General features: G+C 47.0%; 1 protein-coding gene across 3 annotated transcripts in view; it reads left to right on the plus strand.

Moving 5' to 3' along the window:
• The first annotated feature begins 12,568 nt into the window (after nucleotides 1-12,568).
• Nucleotides 12,569-22,083, plus strand: part of ME2 (malic enzyme 2) — a 30,668-nt gene continuing 21,153 nt past the window's right edge. For 2 of the 3 annotated variants that reach the window (XM_067316391.1, XM_067316393.1), the window contains exons 1-2: nucleotides 12,569-12,669; nucleotides 19,448-19,574. In XM_067316391.1, coding sequence (XP_067172492.1) covers nucleotides 19,467-19,574 — 108 coding nt within the window. In that variant the 5' untranslated portion in view covers nucleotides 12,569-12,669; nucleotides 19,448-19,466. Of the gene's footprint in view, nucleotides 12,670-18,058; nucleotides 18,087-19,447; nucleotides 19,575-22,083 lie in introns of those variants that run through there. The other variant, XM_067316392.1, reaches the window with a different exon arrangement.

Consider the following 22,083-nt stretch of genomic DNA (forward strand, 5'->3'; position numbering starts at 1 on the left):
TAGACTTTGCTAGTCGTGTGTACGGGCAGGGCGTTGGGCGCAGTCCGGGGACCCTGAGCCCCCCTTGATGACCGAGCCTGGGCGCTGGCTGTGCTGCACCCTCCCAGCATGTGAAGAAGAAACGTGGATGATTGCTGGGATATTTTTGGAGTAAAATGTAAAACCTCTCTTTAGGATTTTCCTCTTGCCACGAGCTCGCCTTTCTGATAGGGGGCGAAAGTTTTCCATAAGCAGCAACAAAAGAGAATAATGAAATATTTTGTGCTTGTGTGAATGAATACGTAGGTTGTGCTGGTTGTGGTATAAATATCTGGGACAAAAATTGGGTAATTAAACGGAGCTACTCCGGTCTCCAGGAGTGCCTGCCTCTGGCTCCTCTGCAGCACTGTACAAACCATGTGGCCCCTGCGAGCTCTTTGCCAGGAGAGGGAATTGTGGCGACTGGTTTTGGATCACTTTTTTGGGCCAAGCTTGCCAGATGATTGTTTTCTGAGCCGAAAACGCGCGTGCATGCTGCCTTCCCCGGCCATGCTGACGCGCGCTGAGCTGAGCAGCCCTGGGCCACTGCTGGAATTGCTTCCACACTGCAGGGCATTTCCATCAGCCCCACCGGCACGACGTCTCCGCCATCAGCAGGGAGCTGAAGATAAATGGAGCAGCTCAAGCTCGGCCAGGTCCGACTAGCAAAGGAGACTGCGATCCGTAACGACTGCTCCTCCAGCGGCGAAAGCAGCAGGGTGACATGACAGGCCAGTGAGCGCCATCCGTGTTGTCTTCTCTTCTGCTATTCTGTCGCAGTAAAACACTGCGGCTCTCACGTAAAGGCTGCGAGAAGAAGCACAGTGAGAACAGGCTGCGGACCGGCGATGGGATGGGATGGGGTGGGGGAAGAGAGGGGCTTGAGCACGCAGAGCGGACGGGATTCCCCCGCCGAGCGACGACTTGCAACAAGGCAAAAAGACGGTTTCGGCCCAAAGCGTGGCTCTAGCGCGGCTTCTGCACCTGTGTCCCCAGCACTTCCCGCTTCTTCCAGCTCCGGTTCGCCTCTGAAGCGGCGGATGTGGTGGGGCTCTGAGCCGCATCCGGGAGCCGGAGCTGCCCGCAGGGCTGTCTCGCCTTTTCTACATCAAAAATAAAACGCTCCTCTTTACTTCCACTGCCTCGGTCCCTTCAGGCTCAGCTGAGGGCCGAGCAGACTGGTACCCCTGGGCCCGGGGAGGGCTAAGCGGGGCCTGGGTGGCATGCAGGCTCCTCTGCCGCCAGTGCCGGCTAGATAAAGTCTCTGGGGAGGTCTGGAAACCCAAGACGACCCTCCTGGAAACAGTTAAAACCGATCTGGAGGAGCTACCGATTTTACTTGTTTAATGCCATGCAACTGTCAGCTGTGAAAGGGAGGCAGAAGAAAAGCCTCTCTCTCCAGAGAAGAAGTTATATGATGGTTCTTCATGGTAGGCTGAAAAGGCTGTCGCTGTAGCAAAACCAGGCCTCACATCTGTGTGCGTCCGCCTTTAACTCGAAGCACTGGGCAGCTGGCACCCGCGCTGCGATGGGGATGGTCGCGTTAGTCTCCCTACAACAGGATGCGGCCGGATTAGCTTCTCTTGTTTTCCTTTAGACAACCCTTATTTCCCAGCTGGGTGGTGAGGAGCAACCCAGCTTCTTGTGCGGCGCTGCACGGGGCCAGGGTGGACGCCCGGACTCCTGCACGGTTTTGGAGGCCTGGTCCAGGGAAACGGGGATGCGACAGGAGCCTGGAGCAGATGAGGAGCACCGGTCTGGACCTCGCTGGCAGCAGGGAAATGGGCACATGTGGCTGGGGTGTGCTGCCAGGACTGCTTCGTCTACGGCGGATGCTGTTAACTGGCACGTAAAAATCTGGCGGTCAAGTATTTCCACTGGAAATATAGAGGGAAAGGAGTGTCAAGATAGCAAAATTCAGGTCAAACGTGAGCTGTTTAGGGGTGGGACTTGCTCTAGGTTACATGGAGAGTGGCTGTTTCTAAAACTTGGAATTGGGTTTGCATTTTACAGGCCCATCAGTTTTCAACACTCAGATCTAGAGTCACTACTAGAGACACAGAAATAAAAGGTTCCCCTGAGTCCATTCTTGTCCTTCTATTTGCATTCCAGTAGCACATTCAGCATCTCTTCATTCCCACCGAAACAAAATTACTGGCCCAAAAGCAGTCTGGCCTGAGATAAGGCATCCAACCGAAGACAGCCACAGTGAGGAATTTTCTCTAGCTCTCTAAAATCCATCTTGCTACAATAGCTTTCTTCTACACGGGTCTAACCTAAGCACTGACAGATGAGGGTACCTTTCGCAGGTGACAACACTGTGGTTTTTTGCTTCTTCTTCTTCTTCTTCTTCTTCTAGCAAACAGCAGCTGGGTAATGCATAACCCATCCTGCTACATCAGCTGAAATACTGGCAAGAAGGTCAGGATCGCCCATATTATGAATTGGTCACAACTAACCTTCATTTTTTTCGTGACGGTGGTGTTTCTAGGCAGCAGGGGCAGTTAAGGTGTTGGACCTTGCTGGGAGACTGGCTGGACCTGAGGGGCGTCCAGACGCAGGGGAAGGGAAGGGGCGCAGGACCACAACATCGCAGCCAAATCCTCCTTGGGGACCATGGCCCAAGCCAGGGCTGGGGCTCTGGAGGGCAGCGGCAGTGCTTCGCCGCCCGCCGGCCAGGCGGGAAGAACCGTGTTTCTTGGTTAACATCGTGTCTGATGAATCGTTGACTTCTGATTTTTGCAGCGCTTGGAAACGTAACTTGTGTTAGGTGAGGAAGGACTGCCCTCTGCAGGGCAGCTGACAGAAGTGGATTTTTGTCCTTTCTAATGCACTGCCTGGATTAAACCCACAAATCAAACCCACAGGGGCTTTAAACCGACAGCACTACCCAGGGAGAGGGCCCAACATCGAACTTACGTTCTCCCTCTACCAGCAGGCCTCCATTTGCATTACTCGCGTGCAGAAGATCTGCAAGGTGAGGAGGTACCCATAGCTCTTGATACGACATCAAGCTTTTCCCTCTGCAGGGAGGAAAAAATAAATGTGAACAGTGAGCGGAGGCTGTAGGTCTGGCCTGCGAGGTGGTGACCGTTCCCCTCACCTGTGAATGAAGCCAGCAGGTGCGTTTCCTTGCTGAATTGCATCCTGCAGGTTTTCTCCAGCAAAGCATTTAGACACCTTATCATCACGCAGGTCAGCAGAGTCATTTAAGTCAAGGGGGGGGATTACTCCCGTGCTTTGCTGAGTGTGTATAGCTAGGCACATCGTTAGCCTGGATCGGTATTTAAGTAACAGGCTGGAAAGGAAAGGGAAATTATCTCGGTTCCATCCTGTGGGTGTATCAGTGCGTTCAACAAAACGTAAATTCCCAACTTCAGCTTTGACAACATCTTCATCGCAGGCTCTGACAAAGCAGGCAGGGAGAAAGCTCGTCCCATGTAAGATTGAGCTCTTCGGCTATACCTACTAAATTCATTGCCTTTTAAAACTCAGAAAAGCTCGTGCTTTGTAGCAATATTTAAAATTTGATGGTGGAAAGTGCTTCTTCTCTAGAGGGAGAAGCATGTGGTCCAGCGGGGTGAGTTCAACAGAAGAAGTTAGTCTCTCCGAATGGCAACCTGCTGCTGCCATTGATTTCCTCATTAACTCGTGACCTCCCCCAGTGCTAAGTCTTGCTCTTCAGGCCTTCGTATGCAGTGCTGGAAAGGCAGAAAATAACCGAGCAGCAACATAGCCAGCTGCTATCCCTGCTTGTATCCTCCAGTTTACAGTTCGTAGGAGCTGCGGGGAGCGACCGAGAGGGGAACGTGATGCACTGACTCTGCTGGGCTCAATCGTGCAGAAGATACTCCCCGACTGGAGACCTGTACGCACCCGCTTCCTCTGGGGACTCGGCGGGCCGCTGCGGTGAGCGTGAGCCTCTGCAGGCTTTCACTCCTGGCAGCCTCCAACGGCTTCTGCTGCGCTTTCCTTGTCGGGGAGTTTGTCTTCAGCTGCCCCCCGAACCGAGCGGCAGCGGAGCAGCTCCGGGTGTGCGTTAAGGGCGCTGGAGCAGTCGGGGAGCCCCAGGAACCTGCTCGGGACAGAAGAGGACTGCTCGGCTCTGCCAGGCAGCAGCCCCAGCTCAACCCAACGACGACTAGGCGCAAATCCTCCTGGAAGCTGCTTCCAAGCACGTGAAGGGCATAAAGGTGACTGGAAACAAGCAGTGCAGATTCACTGTGGGCAAATCGTGCCTCTCCAACCTGAGAGTTTTCCATGACTGGTTCGGTGGGTGAGGGGAGAGCAGTGGATGTTGTATACCTTGAATTTGGCAAGGCCTTTGACATTGTCTCCCGCAGTGTCCTTATAGCGAAACAGGTGAGATACGGACTGGATAAGCAGACTAAAGATGGGTGATCCTTGCTCTCTCTTCAGTGCTTGTGAGACTGCATCTGGAGCAGTGTGTCCAGCTTTGCGCTCTACCAAAAAAACAGCTCCAACAACCACTGCAGAGGGTCTCCAGCTGCACAAGGGAAAAATATGTTCATCTCCAGCTCAGAGAAGGCAGCATTAACATCTCTAAAAGCTGTAGGGACTCTGCAAGCAAAGTTCACTGCACAAATGCACTGGGCCAGCACATATCTTGACCATAACAAGGCCTCTCTTTGTACTACAAGGGAGGGAGAGAAGATATACAAATAATAATAATATGTTATCATAATATAGATTAATTGTAATAATATGCCCTCCAACACACTATAATTAAATAACTCTTTGGGTCCTCCTCTTTCTGGTGAGGGGAAAAAGTAGCTGCATCCCTTCCACCGGTTTGCTGGTCCAAATCAGTGCTGGATACCCAGACTCCGAAAGGTCACAGTTATTTCTGAGGGGCTCTTTGCCACCCTCTCCACTAACCATCTTCCTCTTTGCTACGTGTCCTGCACTCTCCTCTGCTTTCCAGAAGAAGTACAGCAGCATGCAGGACACACACAGAGTCCTTGACAAGAAGGAGATTTCCTTGGAGTCTCCTCCTGTCTTTTGCCCAGAATCACAACAAACAACTAAAATGTTAGGACAGACTGGTTGTTCACCCAGGATACAGGGAGTTGGGTTTTTTTTTTTACAAATATATGCAGGTCGTCTTTCTCCTAACTTTATAACCTGGCAGTTTGTAGCAGAAATGCCCCACAGTGGGGCTCAACTTTTGACTTAAAGTGACCCTTTTGAAGTTGCTCATTCACTAATCTCTTCTGTTCAGGTCCCAGTTCCTCTACTGGATGCTAATTCAATGTTTCTGCCCCTTTGGGTTTCTAATCTCTGGAGACTTCAGGAAGTCCAAGTCCAAGTTAGACCTCTGGCAACCAGGCTCAGAGTAGAGGTAAGATCTGTGGCTTCTGCAGCTCAAAATGTCATGCCATCTTCTGTCCTCGAGTGCCTTCCAGCAATGGTTTCATTCAACCTCAGTCCACCTGATCCAAGACAGGAAAATAAACTTGAGCTGGAAACCCCTGCTAGTTGAATACATCTGGATTTTTAAGAGTCAGATTCCCCCCTCACCCTCAGAAAACAACAGAAAAAGCTTGTTTGCGAAAGCTGTTGAGAACCTGGGACTTCCATTCACACTGATATTGAAATCTTGATGACGTTAGAGTCTCCATAATTTAAACTACAGAAGAGCTTCTGTATAAATGCCAAAGCTCTTACAGCAGAGATTTTGCAGTTGCCTCATAACTCTCTGTCCAGGTATCTCAGAGTTAAGATATCTTAAGCTATTCCAAATCCAGATGTCTGCACATTCTGAAAAGTAATATGAATTAGTCACCCACTGATGTAAAGAATTTATGTGTTTTTTTCTTTCATTTGAGATGTAAAAGTTGGGTCATGTAAATGTTTCTCTTTGAGCACCTTTCAAAATCAACCTTCTCCTGCAGGAGGAATGAGATTTTATGATTCAGCTAGCAATATATGACCAATAAGAGTATATGACGAACGACCTTAAAAACAAAAAAGAGTCCAAACACGGGATAGATGAAATATTGTGGGTGTCAGTAGCTATAATACTGCTTTATGACTATGTCGTGTTAAGCTGTTAATCTCTTCAATCCTCTGTCAATTCCCCTCCTTCCTTCTAGCTTTTGAACCAATTTGCCAACTTCAGCCAAATTTGACAGAGGACTAAAGAGCTCAAATCTATTCAGTTCCTACGAGTTCTCTGAAAACTGAGAGCTGGGTAAAGAAGAAAGACCTAAATTAAAATCTTTATTGTGGGAAAGGCAGACTAAAGAAAAAAAACCTTTCATTCATTCATTCATTCTTTGGGGGAAACAGGGCTCCCTGTCAGCCCCACAGATAGCCTGAAAGGTTGATCATTAGTGCAAGTGCAATTAGTGCCCTAGCAGAAACCTGAGCAGCCTGTGTCACACACACATGTTAATTTTAGCAGAGTCCCACCGACTGCTTTACCTTCAGCAACATTCAGCAGGCAAATGGTTGTTCCAAAAAGAAAAGCCACGACTCTTCAGTGTGGGGCCTTTCCGCTTTTTGCTTCATTTCCCCACTCCTGTTTTTTGTTTGCTGTTGGCAGGTCTCACCATTGTTTTTCGCTGTCGCTGCCACTCTGAGACAAAAGCCCACTCTTGCCATTGGGGATGGTTTCACGGTGAGACACCAGTTTAATTGCCTGGGATCCAAGGCCAAGAGGGTGGGACCCACCAGTTTAAGGCAGCAGCAAAAGTCCTCAAGGGTATATGCAGCGGGCTGAAGGGACTCACCTTTTAACCCCTTCCTTTCAAATCCCGACACTGGCTCTGATCAGTCCCTGTAAGGTCTATTCTCATTCTGCAGTTCACTTGCACACATATATATTACATATAAAGTGATGTATTTATATATATAAAGTGCTGTATGCTCATTTCTAGACCTTAAACACGGATGCTATTTCACCAAGCACTTGCAGACGGGGTCAGGCTCTCCTCTGAGGTGCCTGAGCGACACCTCTTTCCAGTTTAACTGAAGTCAGTGTGGTTTTAAGATTTCTAAGTTTATTGTGAGCTTAATATCAAGATTTTAGTGGTTTTTTTCATCCCAGCTTTGATCAAATAAAGGAATGGCAATCCTAACTTGATATACCCTGAGTGATCAGAAGAGGGCAGACCTTCTCCTCCGAACTTGCTGTATTTATACTTGAAAACTTAACAGTCTCAAAGTCACAAGTTGATGCTGCAGGCTTGCGCTGATACGGTTACACCGGTGAGGGACATGAATAGATGCAACCCTTGACTGACATTGCGACGCTGGAGTAAGGCCCAGGGTCAACACAATCCTAGCAACAAAACAGCACTTTTGCCTTACTAGCTATTTTCACCGTGCGGTGCTGCAAAGTGTGGCTGTACGTTGGCAGCCGCATTTCTGCAGAACTGTGTGTGCTTTGCCAAAATTACGCCAATATTACTTTATTGTTAGGGCTTTCTCAGTGAAGATTGTTTCAAAATTGCATATACTTGATCGGATGTTCTTTCCACAGGTTTATTGTCCAGTGGAGATGCATATTTCCAGGTTATTAATGATAATTAAGATGTTATTAACAGATTATTAATTATTTGTCTCTTCTAACTGCACCCCCTTTGTAAGGTTGGGAATTGGCTGAAGCCACCAGCCTGAGTCTACCTGCACTAATTTTAATCCAACTAACATAAGGAACAATGGAGAAGATGAAGGTATTTCCCTGGGTTCCCAGCAGAAAATTTGATTTACTAGAGGATGAAGGCACCAAGAAAGCTATGGGCTCCTCCCATGAACACCACTCACTGCAGCTGGTACCTGTGGTCACTGGCTCACCTGGTAAGGTAGAAGCCAGGCAGTGGTACACTTGCTTCTGGCCCTCCATAGCGAACACACCAGTTCTACTACAGATGAGTCTGTGCAAACCGCAGTTATGTCTTCTCCTTGCAGTGTGGCTGTATTTTAGAACTACACTGATGAAGGAAAAATAATAATAAGGGAGGTGATGGTCATTGGTCAGGATAATTAAAGCAGGTGGCAGAGTGACAGAGCGCTGAAGGTGAATGGGAGAAACCAGGAATTGAAGGAGGTGGAGGCAGAGCCAGGAGAGCGAGAGGCAATGCCACCTGGCTGCAGAGTCTCAGGTTTTTGTCACCATGGCCCCATCCATTCGGGAGCTCAGCAGAGCAGAAGCAACTGATGATCAGATGTCAAACTGGTCACCAGCCTAATAAGAGCTTTCAGATCAAAGACAGACAAAATAAAACACAAGTTTAAATGCAGCAAATGCCAGACCAGGCTGAAAGGGACCCATTACCTTACAGTTACAGTTATATGAGTCATTGACAAAGGAACTGATCGAAATTAGGGAAGATGAAGGGACCTGTATCAATTCACACCAAAACTCCCAAACAGGGAAGACTTACATAAATGTATGGATATATATTTAAACAACATCATTCCTAAACTATGTAGAATGCTGCCTGAGGGCAAGCCAAAATGTTTTTTGGATGGTTGGCAGAAGAAAGGTCTTTGCATAAGGGAAAGAAAAGGTTTGTATAAAAGCATCAATTCTGAAAGGGGAGACTAACCAAAAGCTTTCTTTCTCTGTCCAGCAGACAGCATGAGTAAAGCCCCTTTAGGGCAAGCAACCAAGACAATAGCCTAAAGTCTCAGCCTAAAAACCACCTCCTTCCTTATGCCATAGTTTGAGCTAGGTAACAGAATAAGCCATCAAGCCTCGTTACTTTAACTAATGAGTTTAATGGTGCCACAAAATATTTCCAGGAGCTGGACCTCAATCATCTATACTGTTAAATTGCTGGCACAATTCCAGGCATGGTTCTGGACCAGAGCTTTATCTTCCCAAACAGTTCCTGGAGACAGTTTGGGAAACAGCACAGGAAATGCTCTTCCCAAAATGTAGTCTGCCTGGGAGCGTTGTTTTGGATGGCAAAAGACTTTAAAAACACGGCTGTGGGCTGTTCCCATGCAAGCTGGTCTCAGAGCCAGAGAATAGTCCTGTCACATTTAATGGCTAAAATGATGAGAAATTTCAAGCAGAATAACTTTAAAAGATAGAAAAAAGTTATTAGAAGTAGAATCAAAATTAGGGAAACAATGTAATTACCAGTGTTGTTGTTCTAAAGACATAAGAGAGGCAAGGTTCGTGGAGAGAGGTAATATCTTCTAGTGGAACTGGTCTAATAAAAGATACTATATCTCTTCACAAACCTTGCCTTGAGGTAACTATCATCTTTACTGCACAGTTCCTGCTATAGTAACATAATGTAAATAAGAAGAGTAATTAGGGTCATTTCTATATTTGAGGATTAGTCCAACCATATGATTAACCCTCAACCCATATTACCAGAAATAAGGAGTGGAAGATGAAGATGCCTGTCTTCATCAAGCTGTAGAAACTTTCTTTGTGAGAGATGGCTTCTCTGCCTTGATCTGCACTGTAAACATTTTCTTGGATTGCAGGTAGATAAAAGCTAATGCGACTATGCTTAAATAATTATTTATTCATCTCTGTATTTTATTGTAACTTGTTCCTAATGATAAAAAGGCATAGTTAAATAACCTTTCTTGGCATTTCCCACAGAATTCAGGTTAAGCGCGGCCATAATCCAGATTCTGCTTTTTGTTATACTGATGCGCACCTTAATACAAGTTTCCTGATTCAGTTCAGCAGCTGTGTGTATATATAGCTACATCATCAGTATATTTATGGGGGTGATAGTGTACGTGTCAAGGCAACATTATGGAGAGGAGGAAAAGAGCCCTGGATCTAGGCGAGTAGAACAGCAAAGTGATTTTTTTTTTTACTCACACTCAGTATCAGTGAGATAAAAACAAGAACACTGAGTCTTGGTCTGGTATTACTGCTTTAAATAGGGTATTTGAAAAACTGGGAGTGTTACAGAAAGGAGAGACAAAACCATCTGAAGGATGGGAAGAAAAGATTTATTTAAGCCTTCTGTTTAATTTATGAGACAGAGTTGGTTACAATCAGTAAGTAACATCATAAGACAAACAAGAAAGGAAGTATCAGACTGTAATTTAGCAAAGAGATACATAACAAAGGGCAATGATCAGAAGACCAGGGCAACTGAAATGAGAAACGTGGCACAGTTTTAAGAGAGTGAAAGTGATTAACCACTGAAAGAAAATCTTGACGTATACCTTCAAATTCAGATCAGATGCCTTTTGGGATATGCATTTTAGTTCAGCACAAACAGATGGCTTCCTCTGAAGGGGAACCTGAGCGAAACACAATGGTCTGTACGCACAGGAAATCTGCTATGATAAGCCAACAGTCTTGTATTAGAAATTTCTGAATGAACTTCTGCCCTGGAGTGAGAAAGCCGTGAAACTGTTTGAGGCTGGTCCGAAGCAGCCGAAAGAGATAGCAGAGCGGTGACAGTTGGATTTAAGGAATTCAGGAATGCCAAGGGCTCCCCGGGGTTCTCTTGGCAACAGCAAAGCAACAACATCATGCGAGCCAAAAGAAACTCTCCTGTGTCAAGCACCAAATATGGGGATTAAAAGTTCTCAGGAGGAGGAAGAAATGACCGCTTTTCTTGTTTTACAGCACAGGCAGTTGCCTGAATCAGATATAAATCTAACAGTCACTCAAAGGCTCGAGGCGGGGAACCTTCACACTTTATGGACTGACTGAACAACTACAGAGAGACACCACCGGTGCCAGAGCAGTGGATGTGCAGTTAATAAATGAAAGTACTCCCTCCCATTAAAAACTGTTGCTGGGAGTTTCAGACCCTGCAGCCCTGGCAAATATCATCCGCTGAGGTGGGGATTTTTCTCTTCTGGGATGAACTGCAATATAGCTTTTAAGATAGTCATTCTTTCACAAGAAGGAGTTTTGCGGTATATTTCAGCAAGGCATTAAATGTCCATTAGATATATTGGGCAAGATCCTCAACCAGCCTAAAATGACATGGTTTTACAGCAATGCTGATTTATGCTATTTGGGTATTAAGTGCAGTGTTTTTAAATGCTTTTCATTCGGGCTATTTTTAGTGAGGCACAAAGTCATGACCTTTCATGCTATTTTTGCAATTTTCTTTGGTTTAGAGGTGCAGTATCACATTATTCAGGAATGTTTCAAAGCCATCACAGCCACGCTGGGGTGGGGGGAAACAACTGAATATGTAATTCATGACAGGCCTCAAAATCATGATTAGAAGAGGAGGTTTTGATTAAGCGGGTTCATGTATTTATTGTTACTGCTACTATAGCAACCCTGCTTCTTTTAACGGCAGAGCGCTCATTCACACAGCTAACGATTAGAAGCATCTCAAGTACCAGAAAAGAATTAACGGCCTCATAATTTTTAACACCGGAAAATATATCCAAATATGGACTAGAGATGCAATACCCCCAAGGGCAAGGAGATGGAAGAAGTCTCAAGCGAGCTGAGTTCGTATGATCTGACTTTCCATCTCCAAACACCAGGAAAGTTTAGCTGGGGAACAAACTATTTCTCCTCTATTAAGAAGGCTAGAAAAGCGTTAGAATACTAAGAACAGCCTTATGTTATTATGAAGTGATGCTTTATTACCCTGCAGTTCCTCTCTGGGTCTGATTTTGGTGTTGACCTGCATCATTAGGTGCCTTTTAAGTCTTTTGCCAAGTCTTATGTTTTAATCAAGCACGCAATATATTATGGGGGGTATTCCAGCTCTTCAGGCTTTGTATGGCAGCACGCTACAGGGGTTATTTCCTCATGGTAAGAGCATTTCCCTGCACTTTTTGAGGTGCCTAATTGGTGTCGGGATCCAGCACCCCTGCCTGGAAGGATCGAGATTCACGGGGCCCATTTAAGAGTCGGCTCTGCTGGAGGAAAGCCTCTACGCACTGAGGTCTTCCACGAAAATGCCCTCCTCGCTCGCTAGGCCAGAGGAGGCCAAGACTCGAGGCCTTCTGGCCACCACAACTTGGCCAGGCCCGGAGCTGCGAGACGCAGCCCAGACGACGAGAGCCCAGGGGAGCCTCGGGCTCCCGGCCGTTGGGCGGCGGCGTCCATCTTGCTCGAGGTAACTCTACCCGAGGGGAGACCCCGAGGCCCCCAAACCTGGCTGTGCCCCTCTCTGCTGCCTCCCCCCCGCTTTGCCTCCCCCCTGCTCTGCCTTCCAACCCCCGGGGCCGCAGCGGGCCGCCGATGCGGGACCGCGGCCCCCGGACCCCCCCCAGCCCGGCGCCTCCGCCACCGCCGCCCCCTCACAGCCCCCCGCCGCCCGCGCTCCCCCCGTCACGACTCGCCCCGCCCCCTCAAGGCGCCGGGCCTCCCGCCCCGCCCCTCCGCGCTGATTCGCCGCCTCCCTCGGTCTAATTAACATATTACCGGCCGCTCCCGGCCCGCTTTCCTCCCTGCCCGGACGGGCAGCCGCGAGGAAGAAGGCTCATTGGCCGAGCGCTGCCGCCGCCGGCCAGCCGGCTTCCTTCCTATTGGCTGCGCGGGGCTGTCAGTCATGGGAAACACCCCGCCCTCCGGGGTGTCCCTCCCTGGCGCAGCCTTGTTTGTCTCATTCCGCGGTAGGCGCCGAGGGGGTCGGAGCCGTGGCGGATGGGAGCGGCTGCGGCACAATAGAAACAGCTCCCCGGGCGGCATCACGCAGAGGGCAGCGGCTGCAGAAGGAGGTAGAGCCCGTTCTGGTAACACTCTCGCAATTGCGCCGGCGTGCCAGAGGCCTCTATCTCTTCAAAAACACGCATTTTGGGGGGCGATCCTTGTGCCTTTCCTCCTCCCGTGCCTTCCCCCCCGTGCGGTGCGGGTCCGCCCCGTCCCAGGGCGCGCACCGGGCCCCGAGGGCCCCGCAGGCCGGGGCGGAGGGTGATGGAGGCCCCGCGTCGCCGGGTGCTGCCTCTCCGAGCCGCCCGCGGTCCCCCCCGCCTTCCCCGGGGCGAGGCCGGCGGCGGGATGCGGCCGGCCGCGGCCTCGCTCCGTCGCGATGGGCTGCGCGGGGCGAGGCGGCCGTTTCCACAGCTCCCCCCTCTCCCCTTTTCTGACAGCTTTTTTGGGGCGAGCCCTGCGGGGTCGGACCCGAAAACTGCTGAAATTTAGGGCGCAACAGCCCCCCCCCCCCCCCGGCGGCCGCTTGACAGCTCTTGTGCCGGCTTCGACCCGCCGCCAACTTCCACAGCCACGAAACGGGGGGCGAAAGTTGGGAGACGGCGGAGCTGGAGCGGGAAACACTGCTGGGCCGCTCGGCGTTTTTAGAGCTAGTTTCTGTGGCTAGTTTCTGCGTTGTTGGGTTTTTTTTTTTGGTTTTGTTTTGTTTTTTGTCTTCTTGGCTATTCGGAAGAAGCAGCGGCGTCGCGTTGGGTCCCGCTTCGCTCTCGGTTTCGCTGTCCCCGCGGTGTCGAGCGCTGCTAGATCTGTGCTTGGCTTTACGAGCGGCTCGGTACCTCCTATAATAACGGCGTGAGCCCGTGACTGCTTGAGGACACCCTCAAACGCGCAGCGCGGTGGTAAACAGGTGATAAAAAAGGACAATCCTGCAGCCCAGCAGACTGTTCTGGAATTACACTTATTGTCATGTTCTCAGTTCCAAAAATTTAGTGACAAACAGCAAGGGGGAACCTTGTATATATGTAAACACATGCGCGTAATTCAAAGACCTGTGCAAAATCCTAGACCCTGTGGGTAATTCACTCGTGCACCTGGGCAGGAGCGTCCAACGCAGAGTTAGCTCTGTAAGGTAAGGTCTATATGAAGTTAGGCTGAGCGGGTATTTTTAAGGAAAAGGAGCGCAGGCAAGATGTGAAGCTTCTTCTCGTGCAAACTGAGGAACGGAGAAACCGCCGTCACGCATGGCAGTATGCCGTGCCTGGGGTGAGCGCTCATCGGGTGTTCGTCCTTCCCACTGATGGCCTTCCTGCTCAACGCACCTGTATTGCAGCAGAAGGAGCATTTCGCTATTACTTGGGCTGATAACCAACTATGTATGTGCAATTTTTCAGATTCCTCTGCAGTTTAAGAAGGAATTTTCTTTAAAAGTCCCAACCGTAGTACGCAACAAGGCTTATAAATGGTTGACCGGCTTCTACTTTGTGTTATCTCTGCTAAAGGTAATTCTCAATTAGCCAGCAGCCCGGTTTCTCCGTGTTTATTGCTGAGTTATTCTCCCAGAAGGAATCGCCTTTTGTAAGTGTGCAGCTGTAGTTGAGAACAGCCCTGTTTCCATCTCTATCCAAAAAATCCTTGGTTTTGGAATGAAGAAAACAGCTATAAGATAGCTGTGTACCTTCTCTCCAGAGTAAAACAGCAGTGGCTTTCTGTATATTTAGAGGAATTTAATATTCAATGTTCTTTATGAGGAATCTGCAGGATAAAGCATACATACATGTGGTTACTTCTGCTACCATGAGTCTTCCCACTAAAACAAGTGGAACCACTTGTGGGAATAAAATCAAGGACATGACTTTATCTTTTTGTTGGACTGCGCCAAAAATATTGCTGCTGCAGTTTCCGCAGTACAAGTTAATGGACTTTCTGGTGCTTAAGAAGAATATTTAAGTCAGATCCACTATTCTGTAGAAAAATAGCTTTCTGAAGTTATGTGATGAGATCTTTTATGAACCAAAACTCCAACACCAAACCATTTAGTACGATTTTCTAGTTGTGCTGTGAGAAGTTTGCTGATATTTTAAGTTGTTTTTAAAAAGATGTTCTGAAATTATTCTCATTTGAACTCAGCTAAGTGTGCTTTATTTGCTGAATGCTTCAAACCTCAAAATGTGAACTGACTTAGTCTGCTTAAGTACTTTAGATCCAGCTTTTCTTCCCGTTGGATTGGTTGCTTGAGGATAAGAGGGAAGAAAAGTAGTTCCAGAGGTGTTAAAGACCTGCTTCCAAAATGGCCTAGTTTCCACTGCCGAACGTAAGATTATTAACACTTCCCAATGTGACTGTACCTTTTAATCTGCAGATCTCCAGGTACTTCAGAAACGTCATTTAAAATGATGGCTCAGGACGTCGCTGGAAGGAACCTGGAATATTGTTATTGCCGTTTTCTGTTAACTACACCCAACAGTGCCTTGAGCACGCAGGGAGTCGGAGGTGCTGCATTACCATGCGGAGCCCTGCGTTGCCCAGCCGCGTCTCCGTGCTCCTTCCCTCGCACGCGTACGCGCTGACGGGCTCCCGTTGCAAAGTGGAAATGCCCCCCTTTCCTCTTTACTCCACAGAGCACTTACTGCGCCACTGGAGGGTTGCGGACAAAGGGAAACCTTTCTTTGAGAAGCTCCTGTTGGGGAACGCATTTGTAGTTGGTATTTGCCTAATGTAATAGTTTTAGACTGCTTTATCACTACTGAAGTGATGAAGCCAGCTAGCGTGTGCCTGGTTTGTGTCACGCTTGGGTAGGCAAGGCTTCCTTAAAAAAAAAAAGAGAGAGCGAGAGCACAACCATATCAGGTTCAGGATGTGCAGACTCCCAGGACAGTTGCGATGTGCTTAGGAGAGAAAAGGTTTGTTGGTCCTAGCGTAGTGGCGCATAGGAAAACAAAATCATTCTTGGCCAGAAAGGTGGGAAACTCTATGAAGCCTTATAGTCTTCTATTAATATTTCTAGCTTGTGTTAAAAAGAACAAACTCTTGATAACACAGAGGTCTCCGTAAGTTCACTACCTGGAAAAAAAGGTTGGAGCTGTTAATTTATGGAGAATTTCAAGAATACTTGAAATATTTTTGTTTAGCCATCATTCAAACTGAAGGAAGACTGCAAAGTCATCAAGCATAAATTGCTGTCCACTGAGAAATATTCCTTAGTATTAGGTATAATCCACAGCTCAGGCTGTGTAGTAATTGAAGCAGACCTTGCCCTAATTGACGCTGAGCTTCCTGACTCTCTGAGCAATGTAATTGTACCTTTTAAAAGTATGATGAGCCTTTCCCTTAAAAGTAGCTTTTGCAATTTAACAAATCCATAATTGCAGCAGCAAAACATTTGCTTCCAGATAAGGGCACTTGTACAGTATTAGTAATTAGTTTGAACTGGCCAGATGCCTCCTGATAAGGTACAGCAGAAAGCCGTCATCTGCTGTGCTGAAGAATTTAGTTCCCTTAAATTGTGACACAGCATGTATGTAGTAATAAGTCAAAAATTACTGGTTGTAATGGGTCGAGTCTAGTGGTGTACCACAGGCTTGTTTATTCCTTACCATTGTCAAGTACTGAAAGCAAAAGAAGAAAAAAAAAAGAAGAAAAAACCTCATTCTGGTTATGCTGGCACATGTTTTAGCAGAAATTTTCTTCCTCTTTCAGTTCCTCTGCTTTCTTCCTAATTCCTGCTGACAGGACCTTGCGTAAGCTCAGTGCTCTGGGCATCTCTGGTGTCCCAGCCTCCCAGCCCCCTCTTGTCCTCAGCTGACATCCTTCCCTACCACCACCTCAGGCCTGATCTCTTTTTAGGTAGCACTTCCACAAAACCCCTCATGACCGCTTAAAAATCTTCCTGCAAAGCAGCACGACTCAACCTTTTATTTTGCTGGAAACCAGGTATCAGTTTGGGGGCCTTTCCTGCAGACCTGTTGCTGAGCTCTTCCCTGAAACAGGCAGGATAAATATGAGTCGCCGCGGCGTTAAGCTTCGTGTCCTTTCATCCTTCCCTTGAGGGAAGGATGAGAAGCAGGTGGTGGCCGGGCCAGCTTATTTGCCGTCGGTTGGACTGTGCTGCATCTAGAGTACTTTTATTGTCTGGTGGTATCTTTCATCTGAGAAGCTGTTGGCTGTAATTCCAAATTCTTGGCGCGAGTTATTTTTATAGCTACCCAGTGCTGCCTCTGGCTCAGGCACAGGGTCCGTCCTTGTGGAGCTCGTCGGGGCGAGCGGGGTTAGGCTGGGAGCTCTGTTTTAAAAAGCGTTAACCCACCCGATGGCATGTATAGATGTAGCCTTGATTTTAAATTTGATGGGTTAAATTCTATCAGAGGGTTAAATTTTATGTCAGGCATAAATCAACTGGGATCATCTCTCTTGGATGTAAACCAAGGAAATGAGTGGAAAACAAAGCCCAGATTCCTCCCGCTTAGCTGTAGGCATCTGAGACGCTTCCACTAGGAGACTAGTTTTAGGTCCCTCTAGGGCACCTCTGAAGAGAGGAGCACCTCCAGAAAGTAATTTGGCCCGTGTAAGATTTGAATCACACCCCAGAAAAGTCTCTCTCTCTTGTCGATTAGAGAGTTAATTGATTAAAGTTAGTTAGGAGAAATCTGGGCCACAGTCTTGTTTGGTTCATAAAATACTCACCAACTGCAACAGAGTAAATATGAGTAGAGCAAGATAAGGTGTGATGTTTGGCCTACTTTTTAATCCCTTCTTTAATATAGTTATTCATGGCAAATTGAAGCCCCCCCCTAAAACCAGATTGATAAGATGCCTGCTGAGTTTTACTGGGATATTGTAATCACAGATCATTTCTGGCTTCATATGCATAAGGACATGGACTTACAATTGTGTAATAACGCCAAACGAGCTATCAGAATTAAAATCAGTTAAGACCGAATTTGCCATTCCTAAAGGCTGGTTGTTTTGTAGCACAAATTTAATTTTGCTTATCTGATCCTGCTGTATGTAGTTATTTTCTTCTGCCCTGAACTCTGGCAGACCAGCTGTGTTTAGTCCACCGCTAGCTAGTTCAGGGAGGAATTATCGTGCTAAAAGCAACGTTTGGTTGTAATGCTGGCAAGGCTTCCACTTGTCCCGTCTCCGCACAGTAAATTTATCTTCTTTACCCCAAAACAACTAACCACGTGAGTTTTGAGTGGAACTTTCTTAAACTGCAAGGCCGAACCGACCGAAGAAAGGTTGAGAGAGAGTGAACCTGCTGCACGTCAGCGTTGCTTTCCTCTGGAGTTTGCGACGGGTGAAAAAGAAACCGAGATACACTGATGATGAAAAATCCTAGGTTTATACATATTCTTCTAATGCTTTGAAAGATTTCGAAGCAGATCCTCAGATGATAACTTCTAAAGTCAGTCTGCCGTCTTAAAAGTTGATTATGTGCAACTTTGATTGTAACAAGGTCTTCTAAAGTATCCAGGCTATTTTTAAGGTAATGTAGTTTTGCTTCTTAATCTCATTTTCGCCTTCCATCTGGAAGAAATTAAAAATCCAAACCATGCATCTTTGCAGTCCTTAAAAGTATCTCGTACCTGTTTTACTATTCCTGCGCGTATCGAGGATTTGAAGGTACAGCTGGGGCAGGGAACCCCGGAGCACCAGCTGCGAAAGGCTGGGGGCTGGCAGGGACGGACTTATCCGAACAAGCTCACCGCAAGCCCTGGAGACCCCTTCCTTCCCTTAGGCCCGGCAACGGAGAGAGAGGAGTTCCCTGCCGTGCTGTCCCAGGGGCTCTACCTTTTTTCCCTGATCGTATGCACCTGATACTGAAGGTTTTTTCCCCTCTGCCGTCCTCCCCCTGTCCGGATCCTGCACGATGCTGCACCCGAGCGACGTATGCCTCGTCCTTTCTGAGCCGCGATCTTAATCCGGGTTTATAGAGGCCTACAGCTGTGGTCTTGTGTAAAGTCCTGAGGTGTGACTGCTGTTCTGTCTCTGAATGTTGCTGAAATAGCATTTAGGGACAAGTCCAGGACATGTCCTCTTGTGTCACTGTGTTATACAAGCATGTAATAAATAATAATTTCTGCTCCAAAGAGCATTTTGTTAAAAATAATTGAATAAAATGGATTTGAGAGTGGTCATCACCTAACAGTATTAAGAGCTAGGCTTTTGAGTGGCGCTAAGAAATTTTTGAATCTGTTAGGGAAACATTTCCTTTATTGAAAAGGTATACAGCCTCTGAAAATAACTTTTCTTTTTTAGGTTTGGAAGTTAAAAAATCGAGGATGGAATCCAGAGGTTCAATAAATGTTTAGCTGTTTTACAGTTTTTGCCTAATCTAGTTGTACCAGGCCTAGAGACATGCTTGCTCTCCTTTCTGTTGCCCAGGCCAGTAGATTTTGTTTTCAGAAAGGTATTGGAGAAATGCAACCTCAATTTTCCTGCTGTACTAGCCCGAGTCAGTCTGTCCTCCCTGGCCCTTGTACTGGTGCCAGTTACGTGGGTCACCGCAGAAGGATAATATTTGCTAATGGCTATTTTCCGCCCTAGGTTTAGGGTGCAGCTACAAGACAATACCTAGTAAATGCCGCTGACTGCAGCCCGCAGCACGATGCTAGCTGTGCTAGTTTCCCTGTATGTTCTCTGTACTCACTGGCATGCTCTGTTCATCATAAAGATTTCCTTCTTCGTCCCGGCTGCAACGAGGCAATTTTGGGTTATTATCACAGTGTTTGAGTGAGGAGGAGCCTTATCTAACGTGTACCTATTTCTCTTACAACAGATAACGTAGAAATATGAATATTAGTTTGACAACATCTGTATCTGAATGATTTCTTTTCTTCTTCCCAGGTGCAGTATAAAAAAGAAGATGTTCTCCCGATTAAGAGTAGCTGCCACTCCCTGCGCAACAGCATGTCGCAGTGCACATACGAAAGAAAAAGGCAAGCCACTGATGTTAAACCCGCGAACAAACAAGGTTGGTGGCGTGCGTTTATCAAGCATCTTATCTTCAGCTGGCAACTGCGCAGTGAACCTTGTTCTAGGATTGAAGCGGTGTTCAGTTTTAAGGTCAAGGAGCTGTACTGGGCCACAGCCAAAAAAAGGTACAAAAGATGGAGGAGCCAGCGATTGTTTAAAGTTTACTACCTGGAGAACTACAATACAGGGACTTGCAGTGACGCTTTCTGCTTCTGTCAGCCTGCACTTCCCTCGGTTTGCTGTGGTTTACACAACCGATCCTGCTGCTCTCTCATGCCGAATTAAGAATCGGTGATTCTCGCTGATTGCTGGCTTAATTTTTTGGCTGCTTGAATCCCAAGAATATTTTAGCAGATTATGAGCCTTACTTCATAGTTTGCAAAAGTAATTTTGAATTCAAACTTGCTAGTGATAGAAAGTATTAGCCTCCGAGTCCTAGTCCTGGTTTTCACCTGCCGGACTGTGAAATGGGACCAAGCCACGTCAGTTAGAAACATCTCTGTGCAGAGAGTCAGAGAGAGAGCGCCTCTGAAAATCAGATAACTGGGAGGTAGAGACATTATGTTGGTTCCATGCATTGGGAGGAATTTCTCTTTGTGGGGAAAAAAAAGCTGCTTTCTTAAAAGATTCACATTTCCAACTCCCTACCCCCAATTTCCTTTTTTTTTTCCAGAGCAGTAGTAGTCTTTGGGAATAACAAAACGATCAACCTTTAAACTAAAGCTAATGAGAAATAAGATGAGGGCTTTCGGCAGTTAATCCAAGCCATCTAAAGTGGTCAAGAAGGGTGACAAACCTAGCTGCCTTGAATAGGGTATTTTATGAGCAATGGAACTGGCAAAGCTGGACTTCCATGGCTTTGTCCTGCGCTTTTTGAGGTCTTGCTTTTCTCTTCTTCCCCGTTCTCTGTGTTTTGTTTTTTTTCCCCCTCCCCCTCCTGTCATGCTTCAAATTTCCCCTTCTCTGTAAACTTCCTTCCCTTCCTTCCCATGACCTTGGCTGATATTCCCGGCTCCTTCGCGTGTCCCCTGGCCAGACATGAAGCAGCCTGTGCTGCCGTGAAGTGGCCAGCTGGCAGCCGAGCACCTAACCCCTGCGCTCAGCGCGGCCTTTCTCCCGGTGGGGGCACTAGGCTGCCTCTTTCCTCCACGCAGCAGGGTTTTTTTAATTGAAATTTGTTGGAATTTCTTTTCTTTGTCCCTCTCTTACTGTCAGAATAAGTAGAAGTTGGCCAATGGGCTCAAAAGTTACGGGGGAAAGGGCGAGGGAATCGAGCTAAGAAATACAAGCCCCATCTCTTTGTATCCCACCCATAACTCTGGGGAGAGTCGCTCCAGTGTTTCTTGGTGGAAGAGTCACTCTTCAGTGTCCTGAAAAGAAGGAAGGAAGACCAAAAGTTGCTTGCGTTGCCTTATACAGTGCAGTGCAGGGTGAGATGCCTCAATATTGTGTGAATGCGGGTTGCATAAATACGGAGATAGCTGTGGTAGCTAGAGTCCGGCTGACTGCAAAAGCAAAAGTGAGATGGGAGTGTTGGGAGGAGAAAAGGATAGACTGGTGCGATCTGTCACGATGGGGTATCTCGAGACTTTTCTGACACTTTGCCATGCCAGAGGAAATTATTTCAAGCCCTGAAAGCTTTTTCAAGTGCTGATTATGCAACAGTGGTCAGAAACAAAAACAGTAGGTCATTTCTTATTGTTTTTCTGGTGATAGTATCTTTTTTTTTCTTTTTTTTTTTTTTTTAAGCCTGGAGCAGTTCTGTGGGGGACTGAGCACAGTGCAGTATTTTTTTTTATTATTTTTTTTTGAGGAGGGAAGAGCAGAGAGGTGCTCATTAATAGCAGCTGATTTTTTAAAATAATTTTTAAATGGCTCCAAGAAGCGATACTGGGCAGAGGAAAAAAACTTCCTGCCTGTTTGTTCAGCTCTGCTTTAGTCAGTCTGTCATTAAGGCTGACACCTGTTTGAACAGACCTGTAGAGTGCTTAAGTGATACTGCTTGGTGGTTGGGTGTAGTACGTATGTAGAAACTTATTTTGGAAATTCAGCAGAGAAATAAAAGATTGACTAAACAGGGAAACTACCCTTTCTGCTCTTCTTGCCCTGGTTGCCTCATACGTGCCTCTGTGTGTGTGTATGCATATATGAGTATGTATGTATATACACACACACACAGATGATGGACTTCGATATCTCTTGCTGGTGACTTGAGATCAGCATTTTATAACTCGTTTTTTTGTTGCTTATGTTTAATTTTTATAACCTATATTGAGTTATTCTACAAAACATTTCGACTCCATTAATGTGCATGGGGCCTAAAATAAGAACTGTAAGACACCGGCATCACTGATGGAAAAGCACCCCTTCCCCATCTGCAAATTAATCTGCTCCTCTGCTTTGCCATTGGAGCTGGGGTTTTGGGGTTTTTTTTTTCCTTGTCTTTCCCAGCCTTACCTGGCTCCTGCGAGGTGCAGCCTGCCTGCATTAACTGTCTTAGGCTTTTG

This window comes from Apteryx mantelli, chromosome Z, assembly GCF_036417845.1.
Source record: "Apteryx mantelli isolate bAptMan1 chromosome Z, bAptMan1.hap1, whole genome shotgun sequence".
Lineage (NCBI taxonomy): Eukaryota > Metazoa > Chordata > Aves > Apterygiformes > Apterygidae > Apteryx > Apteryx mantelli.